General features: G+C 38.5%; 1 protein-coding gene across 2 annotated transcripts in view; it reads right to left on the bottom strand.

Annotated features, from left to right (window-relative positions):
• Window positions 1-21,842, bottom strand: part of Lsamp (limbic system associated membrane protein) — a 2,176,218-nt gene extending 2,154,376 nt beyond the window's left edge. Inside the window, exon 1 of one of the 2 annotated variants that reach the window (XM_051149922.1) lies at window positions 21,536-21,842. In XM_051149922.1, the coding sequence (XP_051005879.1) occupies window positions 21,536-21,602 (67 nt within the window). In that variant the 5' untranslated portion in view covers window positions 21,603-21,842. The remainder of the gene's footprint in view (window positions 1-21,535) is intronic. The other variant, XM_051149924.1, reaches the window with a different exon arrangement.
• Between the last annotated feature and the right edge of the window lie 657 nt (window positions 21,843-22,499).

Here is a 22,499-nt window from a genome sequence, read left to right as displayed (position 1 = left end):
TTCTATGCTATTATAGGGTTTGTATATACACAGGATTGGGATATTTTACTTATATTTATCTTGAGAAGATATTTTATTATCAAAATGAACGTATTTTATTGTAATCTTTTAAAAATATATTAATCCTTTCTGCCAGTAAGATGACTCTGTAGGAGAAACTGCCTAGAGCCAAGCCTGTATTTTGGTTCATAGTCCCAAATGGTAGAAGTAAAGAATCAACTCTCACTAGTCCCTCTCTGATCTCCACACACGCTTGTTTCATGAGCACACTCACAGATATATACACATATAAGTACACAAAATAAAAAAGTAAAGATTTCAATATTTTGCACTAACTTCACTTTATGAGGTTCCTTGATGTTTACACTCTTTTCTCATTTCACATGAATTTGCCATAAAGAAAGGAATTAACTTCATTTTTCTTAACTCATCACTCTATGAGCCTTCAAGGCTTGTCAAACATGAGAATCTTCTCTCTCCTTGTTGGTTTATAATGCTACCTTCATGAAGTAGTTCATTGTTAAACATCACATGATGGTTTTCTATCACATCAATCCAGACACAGATTTTAAGGTAGGACCACTACTATTACTACTATTATTTGACTATTATTAGATAAACATACAGGAAAACTGCATGGTTATGAGCATAGGTCCTGAAATGAAAACACCTGTCTTTCAATACAGGGTACATCATCTAGGAATTTCATATTTATAAAGTCTTATGCAAACCATGGAGTCCTCTGTTTCCTAAGTTGTATGCAGTGGTGAGCTAACAGGTTTATTTTGTGAAGCGCTTATGTGGAGTAGATTAGCTAATGCAAGGAAGGGTTAGATGATTATAACATGTTAAGCATTGTGTACTTAGATATATCAGGTTTTGTTATTGCCAGTTATCTATTTAATTAACTCTAAAATAAAAGTGTAAAGTTGTACAAACTATTAATTTTTAAGTCAGGTGAAAATGGAAGATTTCTAAACCAAGTTAAAAAATCTGATGTATGGACACATTTTTGAATGATGACATTGTTTGCTTATAAACACATATGTATCTTCTCTAGGATATTAACAGACCAGAAAATGAAATTATCAACCATTTTCAGCACACAGTTCAGTTGCACTGAGTTTACTAAGGAGGTTGTTTGTACTACCATGAATTGCTTTCATCGCTAACTTAGACTATTTCCACTTTATAAATTGAAGATTCCAAATCTAATATGTTTATTTTATAACTAACTGAATATCAAAATGAGACTTTGTTGTGGCCAAGTGTGTTGAGTTTTCTGTCTTTCATATGAATAAAAGTAACTTCCCCATTCCTGATAGTGTAACTTAAACACAGACTTCTATACTTTGACTAATAACAGGTATAAGAAAAGTTTCTATATTAAATTGTGCATTCCTGGGATAGGTTTGCCTTTATAGTAACATAGATCAGATTTATATATTAATGGATTATGTGATTTATTCTTTTTTTATTTGGAAGCTTTATATATGTGTGTGTTGTATTTACTGTCAGTGCGATGGTTTGAAAAATAGAAAGCATAGAGTGGTTACATAGAGGTAATACACATAAACAATTACTCACACATTTGTCATTTTTGCATTCATATTACTTACCATTTAATGTTGCAGTGATTTTCAGCAACATAGTTTTATTAAGTATAGTCCTCATGTAACTCTTTGTTTCTCAATCTTACAGTGCCACAGACTGAAGCCAGGGCTTTGTGCAGACTAGGGAAACAGAGGTCCATCCTCAGTCCTCTGACTTTGCAATTTATTTTATTTATCTTAGCATTTCAACTAGTTTGTTTCTAAGCACAAGCAATAAAAAGCTTTATAAGAAATAACCCTTTATCACCATATTTTTTATTTTCTCGGTATCTATTTACTTAATTTGTAAGTGAATATTTATAATTTCCCAAAACATCTTATACAACTTATAAGAATTTTTAGTATGTGATAATAGGTTTCTGTCAGGTAATTTTTACATAGTTCTAAATCTTATTATCAGCAGTTATGGCTCCTTTATCATTTGTTAATTTTGCATGCTTTATATTTCATTTTTATTGCAACTGCAAGGCAGTTGCTTATTGGACTGATTTTTATCCAAAGATTTTATAAACTCTCTTTTTGTTTCCAGTTAATTAGTTTCTGCTGCTATTTTATTATCTCTTTCCTTCTGTTTTTCATTTTGTATTAAAAATGTATAAACTATTTTAATGAAAGAATATGATTTAATGGATTTTGTGAAAATATTACCCAGTTACTTAATTGTAATTGAATTGGTTCTTTGAAATGAATTTAAATTGTTGTTATTTGAAGTATGTTAAATTCTAATATTGCCATTGAATATGAATTATAACTTCTAGTATATTTAGTATTTGAAGAAGTATACGCATATGACATTCAAAACTGCCATTTCATAGATTGGCTTTAAAATACTACATAGGCTCTATCAGTATTTGCAAGGAATTTACATGGGAAAGTCTCAGAACACACACTCCTTAGCTGCCTTTTCAGTTGTCATGCTGTTCGAAATTATTATTCTCTGTATCAGGAAATCTTTAATTGTTACTTAAAACTCTTTACAATAAATATGGTTTCAGGGATGTTTCTGAAGAGATGGTAAAGGTAAATTTGAGATGAATCATTTGAAGACAGATGTAGATTTTAGAGGAATCATGCTGTCCTGCTGCCGGTAGATGGGTTTTGGTGAGCTTATGAGGACACAGTAACAGGACAAGCAGAGTCTCAATGTGATACCTTTCCCAAGTTATGTCTCACCTCAAGTGAGCAAACTCGCTTTTCAATTTACACTTAAAAAGAGAGACAGGCATTCATTTGGTCAATTAAGGTTCCAGTTTTTTAGGATTCCTGGAGGTTTATCTATCAGATTGCTTTAAGTTAAAAGGAAAGCAGTCTAACTAATAGGTGTCACTTCTTGGACCCCAGATATTTAGTGTCTTCGAAGATAAATGGCTTGTTAACATCTAGGATGGAGGCTACAGATAACAGGCAATCATTTCTGCTGTTTTAACAAAGCCCACTTCTGTTCTCTTTTACTTTTAAATGTTACTGTATTAAAAAACATTTGTACTTTCTTTTGAAAAAAGACAATGTATATAAATTAACCATCAGCAATTCAAATAAGTTTTATGTTTAGTATTTGTGGGAGAAATTTGGGGTAAGGAGACAGAAGGACCCCTCCCTAGTATATAAAAGTATATAACCATGCAACTCAAATTAGAGTTTTTATAAGCCTTTGCTGTAATTAGTTTTTAATTTATACTCATCCTCTTCTAAAAGGATTTACAAAGCTTTATATGTCAATTAGTTTTTGAAACTAAAATTTAATCAATAGCCATTCAGTTTTCAATTGCAGTTATAAATTCTTCTGAAAACATATCAACAATCACATAAAGCAGAAAATGTGACACAATATGAGCCCCTACAAACCCTATTTGTGCATCTTCCAAATTTCCTTCTTCATGAACACCATTAAAAGCAACCAAAGATGTAGTTAGCTTCCCTTATTTAACTTAGTGTAGATTTTTTAGAAAGGGGGACTGCTACACTCTTAAATTTGCCTAAGTACCATTCAATGTACCAGCATTTTAAGCAGAAGAGCAATTGCTTTCTATTTCCCAAACAATAATGACTTATGTTGTAAATGACTTTCAGTTGGAAAAGAAGATATGTAAATTACAGAGAGAAATAAAATCATTGCTCTGATATTTTCAATAATAAACCTCAATTTCTCTATAATTTTATCTTAATATATCAGTTTTCAGTTGTAAACAAATTTAGGGTCTGCTTTGGTTAATAATAATTTCATAATGTTTACTTTCTTCACACATTCTCTATGCACTGTTAAAGGTCTGTCCAATGTGCTGTCTAGCATTTATTAGAATATTTGAGATAGAGTTGTCACTCAGGAAATGTTTGTTTACAAACATTGTCATATGATTTTCATTAGAGTAGTTTAACACTGGAAGTAAACATTCAAATCACCAGCCTAAATTCATATCATTTTACCAAAAATGGTTCATAGTTAGAATGGTCACAGTACTGGAGAGATGGCTCAGAGATTGAGGAACCATCTGCTCCTCCAAAGGTCCCCAGTTCAATCCCAGCTACCACATTGAGGCTCCCGCCTGTCTAGAATGGTCACATACTTTTTTGATGAACACAAGATTCTTGAGTCTCTCAATTGCTGCACAAGTTTTTATACTTTAGGCAAGTTGAGGATTTTTGTTTGTTTGTTTCTTTTTAGATTTTACAACAATGACTAAAAATTAGTTTAAAGATGCATGGTGACATGTATCAGATCAATCCAATGGGTATCAGAAAGGCCAAGGAGTACAAGGGTTCCAAATTAATATGCATGTCAACAGCGGGCTATGTGGTCTCTTTCTAGTGGAGACCATCAATGCCTCTATCCACCTGCAATGTCTATCTTTCGGTGGGATAACAGACTGTTGCTTATTTTTATAGGTTTCCATCACAGTATAGACACACATACAATGTAACCTTGTAAATAAAATTCTTTCTTAGGAACACCAAAGACCTATGTGAAAAACAGGCTACGGGAGAGACTTTTATTTATCAAAATGTGTTTTACCCTCGAGCACATTCCTTATCATTCCATTCCTACCCAGTGGAATGTGATAAAATATGATGTAAATTGATTCCACATTTCACCATAGTACAGCTACTGTTTGCCTAAGTTATTTTTTATTATTAATTTATTCTTGTTACATCTCAAGGGTTATCCCATCCCTTGTATCCTCCCATTCTTCCCTCCCTCCCATTTTCTCCTTATTCCCCTCCCCTATGACTGTGACTGAGGGGGATTATCTCCCCCTGTATCTGCTCATAGGGCCTATGTTTTGTTGTTGTTGTTGTTTTGGTTTTTTTTGGGGGGTGGGGTTTGAGACAGGGTTTCTCTGTGCAGCATTGGCTTTCCTGGTCTCACTTTGTAGACCAGGCTGCCTCAAACACACAGCGATCCGCCTGCCTTGCCTCCTGAGTGCTGGGATTAAAGGTGTACACTGCCTATATTGTTAAAAACACAAATTTTAAGTCATTTGGTGGCTTAAGTCCTCAGGAACATCACCATATTGAGGTCTGAAGAACCCTGAGGATCTGAATGAGCCTATGGCCCTGAAACTCCTTTGTGTTACCAGATACATGCTCTGCCCTATAGAATGTACACTTCCATTGCGTTCAACACCTGTACTTACTAACACAGGTGTTACCTGCAATTCAAATTCCTGTTGTAAAGGAAAGTACAGCAGGCTTATCGGCTAGATGATACCAAGATACCAAACAGGGCGTATGGAATGAAAAAGGAGTAAGAACCATTCTATGATGGCATTCTTTCACATTTGCTATTGAATATATACTCTACTCTGAATTTATCAATATACCTAATGCAGAAAAAAAGAGATGTGCAGGATATAGTAGAATTTACAAGGCTTCTGTGAAATAAAAAGAGTGCTTTTGTGATCAAAACTGTCAAAAACACTCTCTTGGTTCTTATAGAATGCAGGTAAGATAATTTTACAGGTAAGATGTGGCTACTTTAGATAATGGGAAGAAAAAAGGTTGAATATAAGAGATGAGTTCTAAAAAGCAAAAACTTGTAAGACACTATCTCAGTCTGTGAGAATGAATAGAGAATCAAATGTCACCTTAAAAAAGAAGCTGGCAATGGCGGTGCACCGTTTTAATGCCAGCACTCAGGGAGGCAGAAACAGGCAGATCTCTGTGAGTTCAAGGCCAGTCTGGTCTACTACGAAGCAAGTCCAGGACATCCAGGACTACACAGAGAAACTCGGTCTAAAAATCACAAACAAATAAACAAAAGGCCAAAACTAACAAACAAACAAATCTCTACTCAAGAAGAAATAAACAGTGAAGTCTCAAGGTGAACTCAGCCAAAATTTGTTACAAAGCAAGTGGGGCTACAGTACGTGTCGCATTATGATGAGGTCCGTAATTTAGGTCCCAGAACCCATTTACCATATTTTTCGGACTATAAGACACACTTTTTACCACAAAGAGGGGAGGGCGAAGTTCGGGTGCACCTTATGGTCTGATTGCTGTTTTTAGTTTTTCTTGTTTTACTCCTCTAAAACCTGGGTGTGTCTTATGGTCAGGTGTGTCTTATAGTCTGAAAATATGAGAATAGTCCTCAAATTCTACAAATGCCTGTACTTCATCTTTACAGTGTTTAGCACCTCTTCTGGTCTCAACCCATGAAGGCACACACACACATATAGACACAGGGGACACACACACGTACACACAAACACACAAACACACAAGATACATGCTTTCATCAACCAGTCCAAAAAAAGGAAGAGTTGTCTTGCACACCACAACTTTATTTTACGTGACAACCACATTCTGACTGCACCAAATTTGTTGATGCTTTGTCTGCAAGATAGTAGAGCCACTGTGAGAGGCATGCTTCCCTAACCCTCATAGCTCAGAAAGTCAGGGCATGTGTAGAAACTGACTAGCAGCAAGATTTCTGCAGAAGATCTAAGAGTATTGTGGAGTGGGACTTACGTAGCCAGGAGGATGAAATCAGCCTTCAAAAATCCACTGAAGTCAGAAGTGGATGGTTTGAGTTTTTTTCAGGTGTGTGTGTGTGTGTGTGTGTGTGCGCGCGCGTGCGCACATGCACACACACACAAACGTGCAGGGCTAACAGACGGGCAAGTCTTATTTACAAGGATCTTGGAAGGGAAAGCCTTTAAAGGCAGAGGCTTGGGAGACGTGGAATCTAAGCAGTAGAATTGAATAAACATTGACAGTGCTGTAAACAACCAAACATATCTCTATTTGGAAAAGCAAGGAAAGGTTACACATCAGTCAGTCTCTTTAGCTGGAATAATAGAAAATTCTTGTTTGCAACATCCTCACGGTAAAAGGATCACAAAGTGTGAATTTAGGAGAGAAGTGCCGATACATGGATATTGAATAAAAATCACATTTATTCATGGGACCTCCTAAATACATATGATTCTCTGAAGTTTTCTGACAATAATACTTAATTTTCCTACCCTTTGTAGGAAGCAAGATTCACCAATTTTATCCACTAGAACATGTAGGTATTAATATACAAATTGGAGAAGTCACTAATTTTGTCACTTCTGAAATATTTTTACCATAGCCCACATACTATATTGACTCAGTTCTGAACTAATTATTGTCCCAGAAATGTACATCTCATACTTTCTTCTTTACTGTAGTAAGTGATTTTTAAAGAGGGTGCCATTTTCAGCTGAAACTGGCTTCTTACTATGGATGGAAACTTTTAGATTATTTCTTGTCTCTACAAAGAAAAAGTAGTTTCAGAGCTGAATGTTACCTGGAACACTGTCCCTATTACTCAAAAGATTCATGTGTGTTTTGCTCTCTTTCACACGCAATGCCAAATATTCTTTCTGCTACAGCAGAAGCCCTTGTATTAAACCCTTTCTCAACTCCTGAGGCTACCCAGACACACCATACCAGCAGCAGCATTCATGATGACCACTACCATTGTCACCTGGTCATCAGCAGCAAACAGTTCCATACCTAATATCCTTTATTTAAGCCAGAATTACTACTGAAGATGTGTTGGTTAACAAAGGCATAACGGCCATTTAGAGCCATAAATGAAAATATGGAAATACCAATGGCCCATTGAACTGTCATTGGTGATTATTTTTATACCTGTAAGAACTCATGAAAACATGAATATGTAATCCTTATTTCTTTACAAACTTGCATCCATAGATATAATCTTCTTTATTGAGAAATGATGTAGTGTAGTGGTTAGGCATCTAAGCCAAGGAGCCAGGTTCAAAGCCCAACTTAACCAGTTTTTAACAGTGTGTCAAAATTCTTTATATTTCACTTACTTCAACTGTATAGTAGTAACCATAAAAGGATTAAATAAATTAATAATTTTAATCCACAATGGAACTATTAGTAATATCAGCGTTATTTCCAAATTTGCTTGGCCTCAGTCACCATGATGTTCGGATATTATGAAACCTCTACCCCTTCCCTTACTTAATTCCTAGCCACCATATTCTGAAGAGACTGGTGTTCCATTAGAATACTCTGTTTTTTTCTCAAAGGCCAGTATGGGGAGAAAGCATGACCAACCTCTTTGTGAAATGGGAAATGAAGAATAAATTTTAAAACAGATATCAAAGCAAAGGTTCCTACCTCCTCTCATCTACTAAAAGATAATTATGAGGCCCCAGTTTGTATCAGAAATCATTTTCTGAGACATCCCTCTACCTTACAAATATCTGGAAGGGTTATTTGTTACAATGAGACATTGGGGGTTATCTGTATAACTAACCAAAAAATAAAGACAAGGAAATTTTGTAATTAATGAAGAGCCACTAATATTGAAAACCATAAAGATGAGAATGAAAGTTGGAGGGAGGAAAGTTAGGACTAAGCGCTCTGATTTTCACAATTAGTAAAATACTTTCTAATCCAGTCACTAACCTCTCACTCACCTTGATTTTCTACCCTCTTGGAACTGAGTGGTCCTTTGGAAGGGGATGATTTAGTGATGAATAAGTAAGTGTTTTGAAACAGTTGCTTTCAGGATTCTGCAACATCAGGACTCTGCCTGGTATAGCCAAAAAGCATGGCAATAGAGTGCACTTGGTCTATTTCAATAAGGCAGTCTGCTCCCGAGACACATATGTCCACAACATGAATCAGGAGAAGCTGATGAGTCTAAACAGGAGTGACTTTGGAACCAGTGGCCCAAGCAATGCTTAAAGGAACACATACTAGTTAGAACCTCAGTAGGGCATACAAAGATAGCGTTCTGCAGCCCCCGCTCAACTCCTCTCAGAAGTCATCAGTGTGCTCTCTTTCAAAACACAGCCTGAGTCATTCAATCCATGATGATGTGGCTCTCCTTCAAGTCAGAATGATTGTTGGGAATACCATGCTTAGACTAAATGTGTTAGTTGTTTCTGCTTTGGGGGCGGAGCCTCTGAATCTGCAGAAGGAATTTAAGAAGTATCAGAAATATCCCAAACCTGAAAATTAAAACATCAGAAATATCCTAAACCTAAGAATAAAATAGAGAACATAATATCTACTATCATTATCGTTATCTCCTGATAATGTTCTGAGCAAGATTAAATTTCACCCACAAGTCATATTCTTTCTGACCTCATTCTTCCTGGGAGCAGCTACAGCTGCACCACTCATAGATGTCTGATGAAAACAAGTGCAGAGGTCACTGGGTAATATTTTACACATAAAACTCTATGATACCCACTGTTTAGTGGCATGCTTACTGGTATTCTACATATTGGTAAAGTCTTTGAAATTTCATGAGGTAAAATTTGACAAAATCATTATAGAAAATATAGACAGAGTCTTAGTCTGAAATGCACCCAAAAGTGAAGTATTGACAATGCATGGTTCTAATCTTTCCCAGTGTCTTTGCTGCATAATGCAATTAAATCTCAATGATAAGGGCGTTTCCTAAGTAATGTGTGCCATAGCCCTAGTTGGAGTCAGACTTTTCCGGTTCTCCACAGACCATGCTGACTTTGGGTTTAATAAAAAGAACTTGAGACTCACTCAGCCTCAATGTAGAGAAATTAATTAGTGTAAATTCAACTAGAGATCTGTAAAAGTTTTCTGAATGGTTGATAATTCTATACATAGTAAGAAAAGGACCAAGAAGAATAAAGGAAATTAGACATATTCTAGATATGTCCATGAGTGTTTGAAGAATATCTAGCAAGCAGAAGATTCATCCTTTGAAATAAGAAACAACATGAAATATTAGTATTTGAAGTGTACACATACTAATTTTAGGGTATATTTGTGGTAAGATATTCTACTCCTAAATAACTTAAAGATATCAACTGGTAGACATATGATAATAAAACTAGTTTTCATTACAACTGAGGTCAAGTATCTATTAATAATCAAAAGACTTTATGATTAATTAAGGAAAAAGAAAAGTCTAAGATTGAAATCTTTAAAAAGATGAGTTTAATAGGTAAGCATCTCTAACTACTGCCTGTGAGAGGTGCAGAGTGCACGGGAAAGCAGGGTTTGGAAGAACAATGTTCTGTAAATGAATCATGTATCAAATCTGGACTCCACGTCCTGGTGGTAGAGGGAAATCCACAAGAATCCATCACAACTGTTCTGTTACTGAATTTTAGAAAAGGAAGCAGTGTCACAATGACATCACGATTAAAGAAAAACTATAAGCAGAAATAACACACAGCAACTCTTAAATCACATCAATAAGGCCTTAAAGCTTTGAGTAACTGTAAACCAGGAAACAAAGAGTAAAGACATAGCTCACAAAATGTCATTATTTCCGCTGGTAAAGAATAAGCAATATTTAAATGCAAAGGAAAATACAGGTAAGTATAAATAGATTTTAAAAGAAAGCTGTAAGTATTACTAAGTGTGATACTTCAAACACAACTCTAAAGCAAAACAAAACAAAACAAACAAAAACCCTGAAGAGTGGCATTCAAGATGATTGGGTAAGCCCAGTAGAAATCTCTGAGGTGAGGCAAAGGGAAAGGATCCAGGTAGGGAATCATACAACATACTGGTTCTCTGGAAGGAGAGAACACTCATGAAGCCAGGGTCAAAGGGGCAAAGCCAAGAAACTAGAAAATTGTACCATAATCTTTCTGAAGGCCATTACTTGTTACATATTTTAAAGGGACAGTCAAGTGTATGTCAGGTGTATGAGCTCTGAGAACAATTGACATCCAAATGTAGATGACTCATCTCTGCTGGAAAGCATCCAGCTACAAATTCTAAAAGTAACACAGAGGTGAGACCTTGAGTTTGTAGATCAATGTAGATGTGCTTTTAAACTGCCACAGTTCTAAACAATTTGAAATTTGCCAGAGAGAATTTCCCACAACTGCTTATGAACAGAAGCCAGGTGAATGTTTCTTTCACAATGAAGTCAAATGCCAGCAAAAAGCATTAGACAAATGGTGCTTGAGCCAAGCCAGAAACAGCTCGGTGAAGAGAAGAGAACACTGGGTGGGACGGAAGAGCACACCACACTATTGACAGGCATCTAAAGCCTCTGTTCACAAATATAGTGGGGTTTTTGAGAGATGGATTGAGAGGTAAAGACACCTGCCACTAAGCCTGACAATCAAGATTTGATTGCTGAAACCCATGTAATAGAAGAAGACAAATAACTCCAGAAAATTGTCCCACGTCCTCTACAGGCTTCCAAGATACTTACAACCGCACACATTGACACATAGAGCAAATAAATAAAAGTGTAAAAATGAATACAAATAGCCTAAAAACTATGAATGTAACATTTAAATAATTCCTAATTGTTTCATGGATCTTCTTGCTGTAGGTATTTTATTGTATATTGTGTAATAATATAAATATATGTCAAAAAGAGAAATAATAAAAAATAAATAAATAAGCAAAGAGTACAATAATCCGAGAAAAAATATTCAATGAAATAACTAGGTCTGATTGTCAAATAATAGCAAGAACTAATAATTTCCCTGATCTCCCTATAATCCTAGCCACAGGCCTCGGTGTTTCCTTTGTAGATGCTCAATGCTGTCAGCTGTCTTCCTCCCTCAGAGTCTTGGGTCCAAATGAGTTCATGTATAGAACAGCACTTTGTAGAATGTAAGTTGCTGTGAGCTCAAAAGTAGTTGGAAAGAGATCATGGGTTTGTAACAAGAGTGTATCACTGAACAAGGAAACAACTGGATTATCCTTCTAGTCAATTTTTTATGGCTTCAAAATACTATTATGGTCACAAACCAAGAGCAAATTAAATGTAATGCCTTCCTATGTTAAAAATAAAAGCATTCGCCAAATGTTGTTTTCAAGAAGAGGGTATTGATGAATAAATTATGGTACAGGCCGCTATATAACCATTAACAGAGAACAGAGATACAGTAGTTGAATGCCTAATAACATAAAAATTAATAATATACCACTAAAGGAAAATAATAAGTCAAAAGATATGTCAAAGCTACAATCCCAATTTGTTAACTTATATACATCTTTGAATGTGAGCTGGGAATGTTGTATAACAAAAATCATTAGTGCTTCTCTGGTATTTAACCTGTTTAATTTTCCACTACATTCTTGTATTTTGTGGGGCTTTCTTATTCTTCTACAATGAGTACATTTAGAATAAATACTACTCACTGATGATGAAATTTCTAAAGAAACAAGCCAGTCTTTAAAGCACATCAGAGAAAACTGTAGCTTCACTCATTCTAAGAATGTAAAAACACGAGCCTCACTTCAGAATGCAATGGGAAGTACTTCAAAGTTCCTTCAGTGTTGCCAAGGTTTATTTAACAATATTTTCTCACTATATATTATACAAGAACAGAACTAAACAGATGGTCTACATCGGGAATCCAGAAATCGAGGAACGCTCTCCTCGCCGTACCTACTTGTCACACACTATGTGGCACATATTCTCTACATGCACTCCTCACCCTGGAACTCTTTGTCACCTCATTAAGATACATATGTAAACCACACACAGGACCTGTATGTTAATACCGTCCCGCAGAACACATAAATGTGCCTGTGTGTTCATACGAGGGCTTGATAGAGACAGCCATCTTATTGCGTAAGCTATAGACTCTAAGATCTATAATCTTGGGAATAGGGAAATGGGTCAATAACTAGGAGTGGTTGCTGCTATTGTAGAAGACCTGTGTTTAGTTTCTTAAACCTATATGGTGGTTTAAAACCATCCATAACTCCTGTTTCAAGAAATATGATGCCTTCTTCTGTTTTCTGAACATATGAGGCACACATATGATACAGGAAAACACTCATACACATAAACATAATGAAATATTTTTAAAACAATAAAACAATAGTCTTGCCTCCCATATTTAGTAGATTTTATGTATTTTAAAAAAAGTTGTTTCAGAGTTTATGATTTAAAAAAAAAAATTCAGGCCTGAATTTGACTCAGTATTCTGTATGCAAATGGTCTCTGTGTACCAAATTTGTTCTGCAGCCACTGCATTTCCTTCATGTCACTTCCTTCCTGTGCTAATCAAAGGCCCTTTATTTCTTTAAGGATCAAGCACAAATGGTTCAGTCTGGCATCCAAGGTCCACTCTGTTTCTGAAAGCTTCTTTGGCAATCCTTACCAACATAAGTCCTTAACTCCCTTTAGGCCAGAATCTGTAATACTTGAGAGAGAGAGAGAGAGAGAGAGAGAGAGAGAGAGAGAGAGAGAGAGAGAGAGAGAGACAGACAGACAGACAGACAGACAGACAGACAGACAGACAGACAGAGACACAGAGATAAAGGCATGGAGACAGAGACAGACACAGAGACACAGAGAGATAGAGACACGGAGAGACAGAGACACAGAGATAGGCAGACAGTGAGACACACACACACACACACACACACACACACACACACGGGGGGGGGGGAATTTCTCATTTTCCCTTTGTCATTCTGTCCTACCACCAAGCTTAGTTCCATGGCCAGGATACAGTGTCATCATTCATCTTCTCTCAATTAATTTTCCAAATCACTCTTTGTTACAATTTATCATTTTTCATCTATCGATGTTCAAGAAAAAAAATTAAGAATATTGACTGCCGACAAATTTATATTGAATGAACTTAGTGTCCACTTCTATAAATTATCACGCAAATCAGGTTCAATGTGCCAGCAAGAGCTGATGCTATGGTTTTTGTGACTAGATTGTAAATACATGATGCTGCCAACAATTACCAAAAAAAAAATATGTTCATTTTTAATCTGGTCATGCAAACAAAAGAAAGTCAGCAAGATGATATGATCCTTTAAAAGCTTTGCAAGGAATTGGTTTTGTCTGTACGTGCTTGATTCTAATAAGAGTGTATTGCTTTTAGAATAGTAGTTAATTCCATTGCTTTGCTAATTAAGACTAGACTTCTCCCCAATCAGAGTAAAATCATAGACTCATCTAATTTTTAGAACTCAAAGGCACCTTACAGGTTATTTCTAGAATCAGAGAGTGGCTTGCCCAAGGCCACGTAGGTGGAGAGTCAAAGAGGATTCTTGTGTTTAATTCTGTAAGCTGTTCCCACTTAAAAGATTGGCTACATTAGGAAGCAGCATGCAAAAGGAAGTGCCTGTTCTGGAGACAGGTGCCAAGGCTTCAATGTCAGCTCCTCTTTAAACTGATTAACGTCTCCATCCTCAGCTGTTGTAAGAAAGTACTGTACCCACAAATATCTTGAAAACTCTTGGGTTAAGGTTCGAGTTTGGTGATGGGAAATAGCCACACACAGCCCTTGCAAACTCGGATCCACTGGCTAGCCTGTTTCATCTGAGATCTCAACCAGACCCCAAGGATTCTGCCTCCATCCCCTCAATGCCTTCAGTCTATTACAACAGCTGCAAACTTCACCTGAGTGCCTAACCACATTTTCCTAATTTAATAAAAATCCAAGCAGGCTTTCCCCCAGTCAAGCTCTTCCTTTCCCTAGAAGGAGGTTTGAGGCCTTTTCTGGAAACTCACACCCCTGCTTTAACTCTCTAGTCTTTCCCTATGCTTCCACCTTGCAAGGGGCCACATGAGTCACTACTACCCCTCTGGGTTCCAGGGCTAGGCATTCCACACCCTTCAGGCTTTCCCTCTGTCCTTTTCTTCCTCTTTGGGTATTGCCCTCCTTCTGCAGACTATGGTTTTCTTTGTAGTACACCGCAGCCTTGGTACTTTTCCTTTGGCTATTGTAGCTCTGTATTGCTGCTTTTTACATATCTGAATCTCACTTGTTCAAACTCTAATTCTGCATCAGTTGACTAAGAGAATACATTCTTACCTCTCCAGTCTAAGGTACGGCTACCTTAAATATGTTATATAGCCATAGTACCCTAAGCTCTCCGACATTATATTCCATTACAATGGTAATTCATTTATTATCCCTTGAGTAGCTGTCTCTCTTGCTATAAGGTTTATGAGAGTGTTGACTTGAAGACTAATAAATATTTATTGAAGGAAGGAAAAGAGCCAGAAAGGAAGGGAAGTCTATTAGTTGTTATTATTATTTTTTTTTGCATTTCCACCCACTTTTCTGTAATCTGTCCTTTGTTTATAACCAGACTAAATGACATAACTACCTATTTTTCATATAGCTCACATCATAAACACAAAAATAACTTTAAGCCCACAGAATGCCCGCTCTCCTTCCTCCTCAGCACAAACCACATTAGTGCCTAATGGGAAAGATAGGAAATTAAAATTTCAGTGACAAAACCATCATCGTTAGTGAGATCAACTTTCAGCCTGCATCTGATATGTTAGCACAAGCTTTGGTTAGGTCTCTGGGATTCATCTTACCCTGTCACATTAGGGAAAAGCAGCAAGAGACAGGCTTTTGCTCTTCCTACACAGACAGAAAGTGCTGAGCAAGAAGCTGACATGGACAGGCATTGTCCAGACTAGATATGGCCCAGGCAAAACAACCCTGAAATCACCCCAACATAGCTAATATGGGCAGTGTCCAGACCAGACAATGACCCAATCAGAACACCCCCAAAATTTACCCCCAAACATGTAATATGGCCTTCTTCCTAGCTGTGTGCTGTACACCTCTAGAAATTAGTTCTAGCTTACTGTCTACCATGGGAGTACAGGTTACCTTTTTTCCATTAATTAATTTATTTATTCACTTTACAGGTTGATCACAGGCCCCCTTTCTCTTCTTCATCCATTCCTTCTTACGTCATTCTATTCTCCCTCCCGTTCTCCTCTGAGATAATGAGGGCATTACCTTTTAAAGGAGAGAAATGGAGGCAGGCATCTGCATTAAAGAAGACATGCACTTGGGTTATTCTTGCTTCCTCATTCATCTGAATCAAAAACTAAGTTACACTGTTGGTTTAAATGTACTCAATGCTACACTTAAAATTAGAGTAAAATGCAGCCCTATAAGTGGTACCTCCAGAAAGCCCCTTAGTATCACTATTATTTCAGTGAAAGACAGTCCTTATTTATAAATATCAACAATGCTAGCATATAATATTTCATTTAGTTTTGGACTGGCCTTATTTTGTAATAAAATGAGAAAGGAAGGACCTCATTGAAAGGAAGGAATGGAAATTGTTTGAGCAGCAGAGTTCTGGTCTACTGCCACCTCAGCAAGATTTATTAATCTTGGAGATTCTAGTCTCATTTACTAAACAGCAGTGATTCGCACAGAGTTGCATAGCCACAGTGGCAAAGTTAATTGAAATCTAGATCCCCTAACACTTCTTCCTTCCTTCCTTCAGCAATTTCTCAGTACTGCAAGCTAAACTATTACGTGAGATTGTTGTAAGCTTATGGAAAATGGAAACAAAGGTGGTTAGCATGGAAATAAAAGTGGATGTGTGTTTTGTTTTGTGTTTTGGCTTTTGCACTTTGAGCAGAGTAAGAGCGCAAAGCAGCTTGCGTAACCCGATATCAATACTATAGTCTCCTCAGCATTAAATTAGCACTAGGAGCTCAATATGGCTCTCACCCAACTCCAGAGAAAAGTGGAAAAAAGATGAAGGAAGAGAGAAAGAGATAGCTGTGAACACAGGTAAATTCAATTCAGACTGTTGCAGAAAGCCAGATAATTCCTTTTAATTTACCTCATTATCTTCTTCACAGAAGCAAATAATGCCTTCCAAGAGGCAAATCATGTATCCAAACACTAAGCAAGCATTGGTACCCTGAACTAATCAGGAAAGTGAGGCCCACATGAGACTAACACATCTATTTCACCAGGCAACAATTCCAAAGGAAGCCAAGGTGTTCTCCTGCCATCTCATGTTCTTTCCATGTGATCAGCTTGGCTATGTAATGTCCAGAGTGAGTCTACTGATACTGACAGATAGATGTTGTCAAAGGGTGAAGGATACAGAACAACACAAGAATTCATGAACATATTATAACAGAAGAAAATATTTACTTATTAATATAAGTATGCCATGTGGAGTAAATGTATAGTGAAGAAAATAATCTAGGTAGGAAAAAATGAAAAGTCAATTCACAGGAAAACATAGTTATTTTGATAAAAGACAGAATAGTTCCAGATTAGACCACGACTATGGAAAATGAAATGCAGACCTCTGATGCTGAAAATTATCAAATGAAAGGATCCCTAAGGTGTTATGGACAATTGTTTCATTTCCATGTTAGACTGTATCTTTGTACATTAATAAAATACTTGCAAATGACACCCACACTTTCAGCACTCAGGGCTATAATTTGAGCCACAAATTGTATATAATTAATGATCATCACCAAATCTGCAACAAGATATTTTCAACTACCTCAAATAAATAAATAAATAAATAAAACCTAGATAGAAAACAACCCTCTGAGGAAATTTTTTTTTTCAGAATGTGAATGTATTATTTTTAACCAAGTAGTAACAAACGTATACTTGAATTGTGTTTTACACAAAAGGACTTAGGCGCTCTCTACTCAGTGGTCATTGAATTGTTTCTAGGTTATTGCTGATGACAGGACTAATATCAACGTTGACATCTAGCAGAAAGATGTATCTGCAGATGGTGCTTTATACCTACAGCGCCTCTTACATTGTTACGTTCCTTCAACATGACACAGTGCACACCGTTAGGACACCATGCCACTTCAACTCTCTAAACAGGTTTCTTATAGGATCATCTTGCCTGAAGATGCTTTCATAAACCCACAGAAGGGCTTCACCAATTCATCTTTTGCTGGAATCAGTTGGAGAGTGGGGTAATTAGCAGGGCCATGAGCAAGTCACAAGGAGAGAGCCATGGGAGGATGCTACAAGTGTCTGGAGGAAGGGCTCACATCCTGAGCAAGTCTGCAGCTCCCACACAGAGCAGCTTGTGTGAGACTCCCCTGAGGGTTGGCTGTACACTCTCTGATGCCCTAGAAGCACACTCCCCTCTTCTGTTGGCCACTAAACAATCCAAATACGGCTCCAGGCAGAAGCCAAGGCGACCTTCATGCCCAGATGAACCAAAGATGGGGGTGGGGTGCGCCAAGTGGAGTTCATCTCCTCTACAGTCCTCAAAGGGCACACAGCTAGATCCATTCCAGATGCCAACGCGAGGACAGAGCCAACCTTGGAGCACTGTGCTGGCTGCTCTTTGGCTCTGAATCTGGAGCATGAGAAGGAAGGGACAGTTGCCAGATGACAAGGAGACCCAGCCAGATCTGAGCCAATGAAACAGGGGGCCTCAAAATAAACCAAGCAGAAAATGGACAGTCCTAAATAAGGTGGGCTTTGTTGTCTAACTTGGGTTTTTTCCTTTCATTCAAGAAAAAAAGTCAGTTGAACTGTTTCTTTCTGCTTCTTTAAGGTTGCAGGAAAATGAGAAGATAAGAGTACAACCACAGATTTCTAGGAGTTCCTTTGAGGAGCATAGACACTTTCCAAACTAGGTACATAAATACAATGTACACAGTTATCAGAATACCAAGACAAATGCAGCTAGCCACGATGTAATCTTATCATCAGCTTGCCATCGCTTACATGTTAGAAACTGTCCCTGCCACCGATATCAGAAGGATATTGTGTGGATGATGATTATCTACTTTATGAAAGTACTGTGGAGTATTTGGAGAATCACAAGAAAAGCTATTGTTTTGTTTTTTTTTTATTTACTCATATGTAAATATACCTTGACAAACATGGACAACCTATTTCAAAATAATGATAGTGATCAACACATTAGCTCTGTGAGCCAGAACGTAGAGAGCTTACCAATATAGTGTCAGCTCCGCCTATGGTTACAGAGTAATAACCTAACTTTGTAGACTGTCCCCTGGGGCTAATCTGAATTATACAGTAAATATCCCTACACTTCAGAAACACATAGTGTAGGACACATTCAACATTTTGAGCAAATGGAATCTAATAAAAATGAGCACCAATAACAGCATTCATCTGTGAATCCATGAAAGTAATCAGGAGAAACAGCAGAAATATCCTGCTGCAGATGGAATGCATTTAAAAGAGCCACACACTCTGACTCTGTGTGTGTGTGTGTGTGTGTGTGTGTGTGTGTGTGTGTGTGTGTGTGTGTTGCACCTCCATGGACTCATGTGGGGTAGAGGCATAGAACACTTCCCCTGACAGCCTTCCCTCAGATGTGTAGGATGACAGAGGAATGAGTATGTATGACAAGTGTTTGCAGTGAACCTCTTTTCCCTTTTCCTCACAATCATCTGGCTGCCTGACCTTCTTGCCCTATGGAGCCTATTATGTAAAGCTACCACTACCTGTTTTTTACCACCCACCAGGGGATTTTCATGCTTTGAGAACTGGGTACACTTCCTCCCATGAGTCACTGAATTCTGTTTAGCGACCCTTGAAAGCTCCCCCCTTTTGGAAAGGATATTCTCAGCAAGAAAAACTACTTTGCATAGATAATGATACCATGCAAATTCTCAATGTAGGCAGCAATAGTCTTACTGAAGAAGACTGTAGGGATGTGCTTTTTTTTTTTTTTTTTTTTTTTTTTTTTTTTTTTTTTTTTGAGATCTTCTGGAATATAATGATCTGTTCTGGTCTCTCACCTGACCTCACTATTCTTCATAAGTACCACCTGACATTAGCTCAGCATTTCCCTCTGCCCTTCACTCATGAAACCCTGTGACTGTGCAATGAATATTCCACAGCTTTATTCATACTTAAGAGAGATGTGTAGTGACTTACTGTTTTATCTAGAGAGTAAGTTCCTGGTTAAATAAAAGAAGAAAGAAAAAGATGACCCTCACCTATTGAAATAATAGTCACATTGTTGCTAATATCTCAATGTAAAATTAAATAAAAGGCTGAATTGGAAGAACACCAGAAATCATAGAGGAAATACTGACAGCACCGAGGGAGGAAAGAAAGAGAATAAAATGGAAATTTTCAGCTTCCAAAGATGGGTTGGAATACTATTTTTTATGCAGATATGTTTTGTCAAAGAACTATGTATCACAAGACCTAAGATTTTAGATAAGAAAGAAGGGGCCCAGTCAGTTCTGAGATGAAGTTTTTAGAACCTGTAACTTGTAATTGTGTTGTGGGTGAGTTCCAGCTGTCACTCTGTGTGTATTTCAAAAGGGAACTTCGACATTGCATTTATTTACTTGCAATGATTCAACTAGTAAACAGCCAGGAGTCTATTCTCATTTCCTTTGGCAAAAAGGCTCTATAGCTACACAAAATATCTCTTAGCCATGAAAAAAAAAAAAAAGGAAACCCACAAATGTAACATTAGCAAGCAGCTGTCAGAAGAAAATCAAGGGAGGATTGCCAGTCTGGTCATTTCATGGTAAGTATTCCTGAGACTCGTGTGTGTGTGTGTGTGTGTGTGTGTGTGTGTGTGTGCGCGCGCGCGCGCGCGCGGGCGCGCAATGAAAAGACTTGCATGTTCAGTATTGAGAGAAATGTAAGCGGTAGAGGTCCTAATGCTGGCAGGATGCCTGGGCATGAAGGGGCAGTAGAACCGTCAATGGTAGAGTGAAATAGCAGGCTCTCAATAGCTAATTGTATTAGGCTCTTCTCACTGGTGGGAAGGTTGAGCTAGAGGGACTAAAAGAACCACAATGTATTCTTGTTTTGGAATGATTTTGTGTACTGTAGGTATACATTACATATATGAGGGCTCCGGGTTTCCAGCTTTAAGTGAGATGCAAAGACTATGTATGTGTTTGCATTTTAACCTTCGTGAATTCAATTCACTTCACAGTCTCCCCCAGACACAGAACCAAGACATTCTCAAAGTAAACACCCAGTATTAGCTATTCAATCCCCCAAGCATGAAACGGTCGGACCATTCAGAGCCAGCAGCTATTAACCCGTGAATTCTCAAGTGCATATATTTTCTCTCTCTCTCTCTCTCTCTCTCTCTCTCTCTCCTCTCCTCTCCTCTCTCTCTCTCTCCCACACCACACACACACACACACACACACACACACACACATTTCCTTCTCCCCTCATCACTCCCACATCTAGGGGCAGAATGATGTAGGGGTTGTTCTGTCTGGAGATTCAGGTGCCAGGTGCCAAGCGACTACCCAAGAACCTCCTAAAGTTAACGCCAATCCCCTCTTGGAAGAGCAGGAATGCAGAGGTAACAGCACCATGGACACAGGGACAGCAATACTAAGGCTGTACTTGGAGTTTACAGAGGAGCAACCCCGTGTCCCCTCCACTAACACACACACACACACACACACACACACACACACACACACACACACACACACATCACCAGCACCCGCACCTCTCTGCCCCCCAGGCCAGCTCTGGATCTTCCACCACTAGCAGGGATATTGCAGTAAGTCTGCAGGCTCCCACTCATCTCAGGACCCAGCCTGGATCACAGCACCAGCGGTTGAAGCATATCACCGGACTTGTCATTAAGCCAGAATCTGTGTAGACCCAGAGCGCTGGTGACCCCATCGAGCATCCCAGAGCCACCGGCGGCTGGAGGGGGCGCGCGGGGTCGCCACAGGCTCCCCCTACCTTGCAGTGAGAAGAGGGACAGGAAGAACCCCAGCACCCAGACGCTGTGCAGCCAGTAGGTCCTCATGTTGCCGAGCGCTCCAGCCGTCTCTTCTCACTCCTCCTCTCTCTAGTAAAACGCGCCGCCGCTCGCTTCCCTTGGTTTCCCTCAGGGCTCTCCTGGCTTTGGCAACCAGGACTGAGCAGGCTCCCGCGAATCTCAGCACAGCCTCGCTCTCCTTTCCCAGAGCGCGAGCCTGGGTCCTGAAGGATGCTCGCAGTCCGAGCCTGCTGTGAACACAGTCTCCTTCCTCGAGCTCTCCCGCTCTCTTCCTTCCTACCCTCCTCTCCCTCACTCCCCTGCAGCTCCAACTAAATGAGACTGTACTTAAACAAGCAAGCGCCTTATAGGACCCAGAGCCCAGCCGAAAGGGCCCCGCTACTGCCATCTAGCGCGCACAGCCTGGCAGCGCCGCGGCCCTGCGTTTGCTTGTGTGCGCGAGGTCGATCCAATGCAGCTGAAGTCCTTTCATCTCAGCAAACACAGGTGAAAAGCCCTTGTCTTCTTAAGACCTTGACTTAACCTTGTCGCCCCAGCCCTCTGACTTTCTCCCCTGCACCGGGAAAGTCTTGGAACTCACCATCCAAGCGTCTTTCTATCTCGTAGTTCCCTTTCTCTCTGCCATCTCTCTCTCTTCTTACCCCCAAAGACTGCATGAAAGCCTCCTCCAAATGTCACAGTGACCTCCACCTTGAGATTCCAGTGGCCATCTGAAGGCGCATCCTATCCAATTGTCATGCTGCATTACACAGTCTTCCCAATCCTCTGCATGTGATTTTGAAACACTAGATCAGAACATTTCTGACATGGCTGACCTTATCTATCACAGGTCCCGGAGATCTCCTTTGATTACATTGTCTGTCTTCTTGTTTTAATCCCTCTAAATTGAAGTTATTTAGAGCGAAAACACAACTGCTCTGGGTA

Source organism: Acomys russatus, chromosome 8 (genome assembly GCF_903995435.1).
Source record: "Acomys russatus chromosome 8, mAcoRus1.1, whole genome shotgun sequence".
Classification (NCBI taxonomy): Eukaryota; Metazoa; Chordata; class Mammalia; order Rodentia; family Muridae; genus Acomys; species Acomys russatus.
The sequence above is the reverse complement of the archived record's forward strand: the minus strand, read 5'-3'. Positions and strand labels throughout refer to the sequence as shown.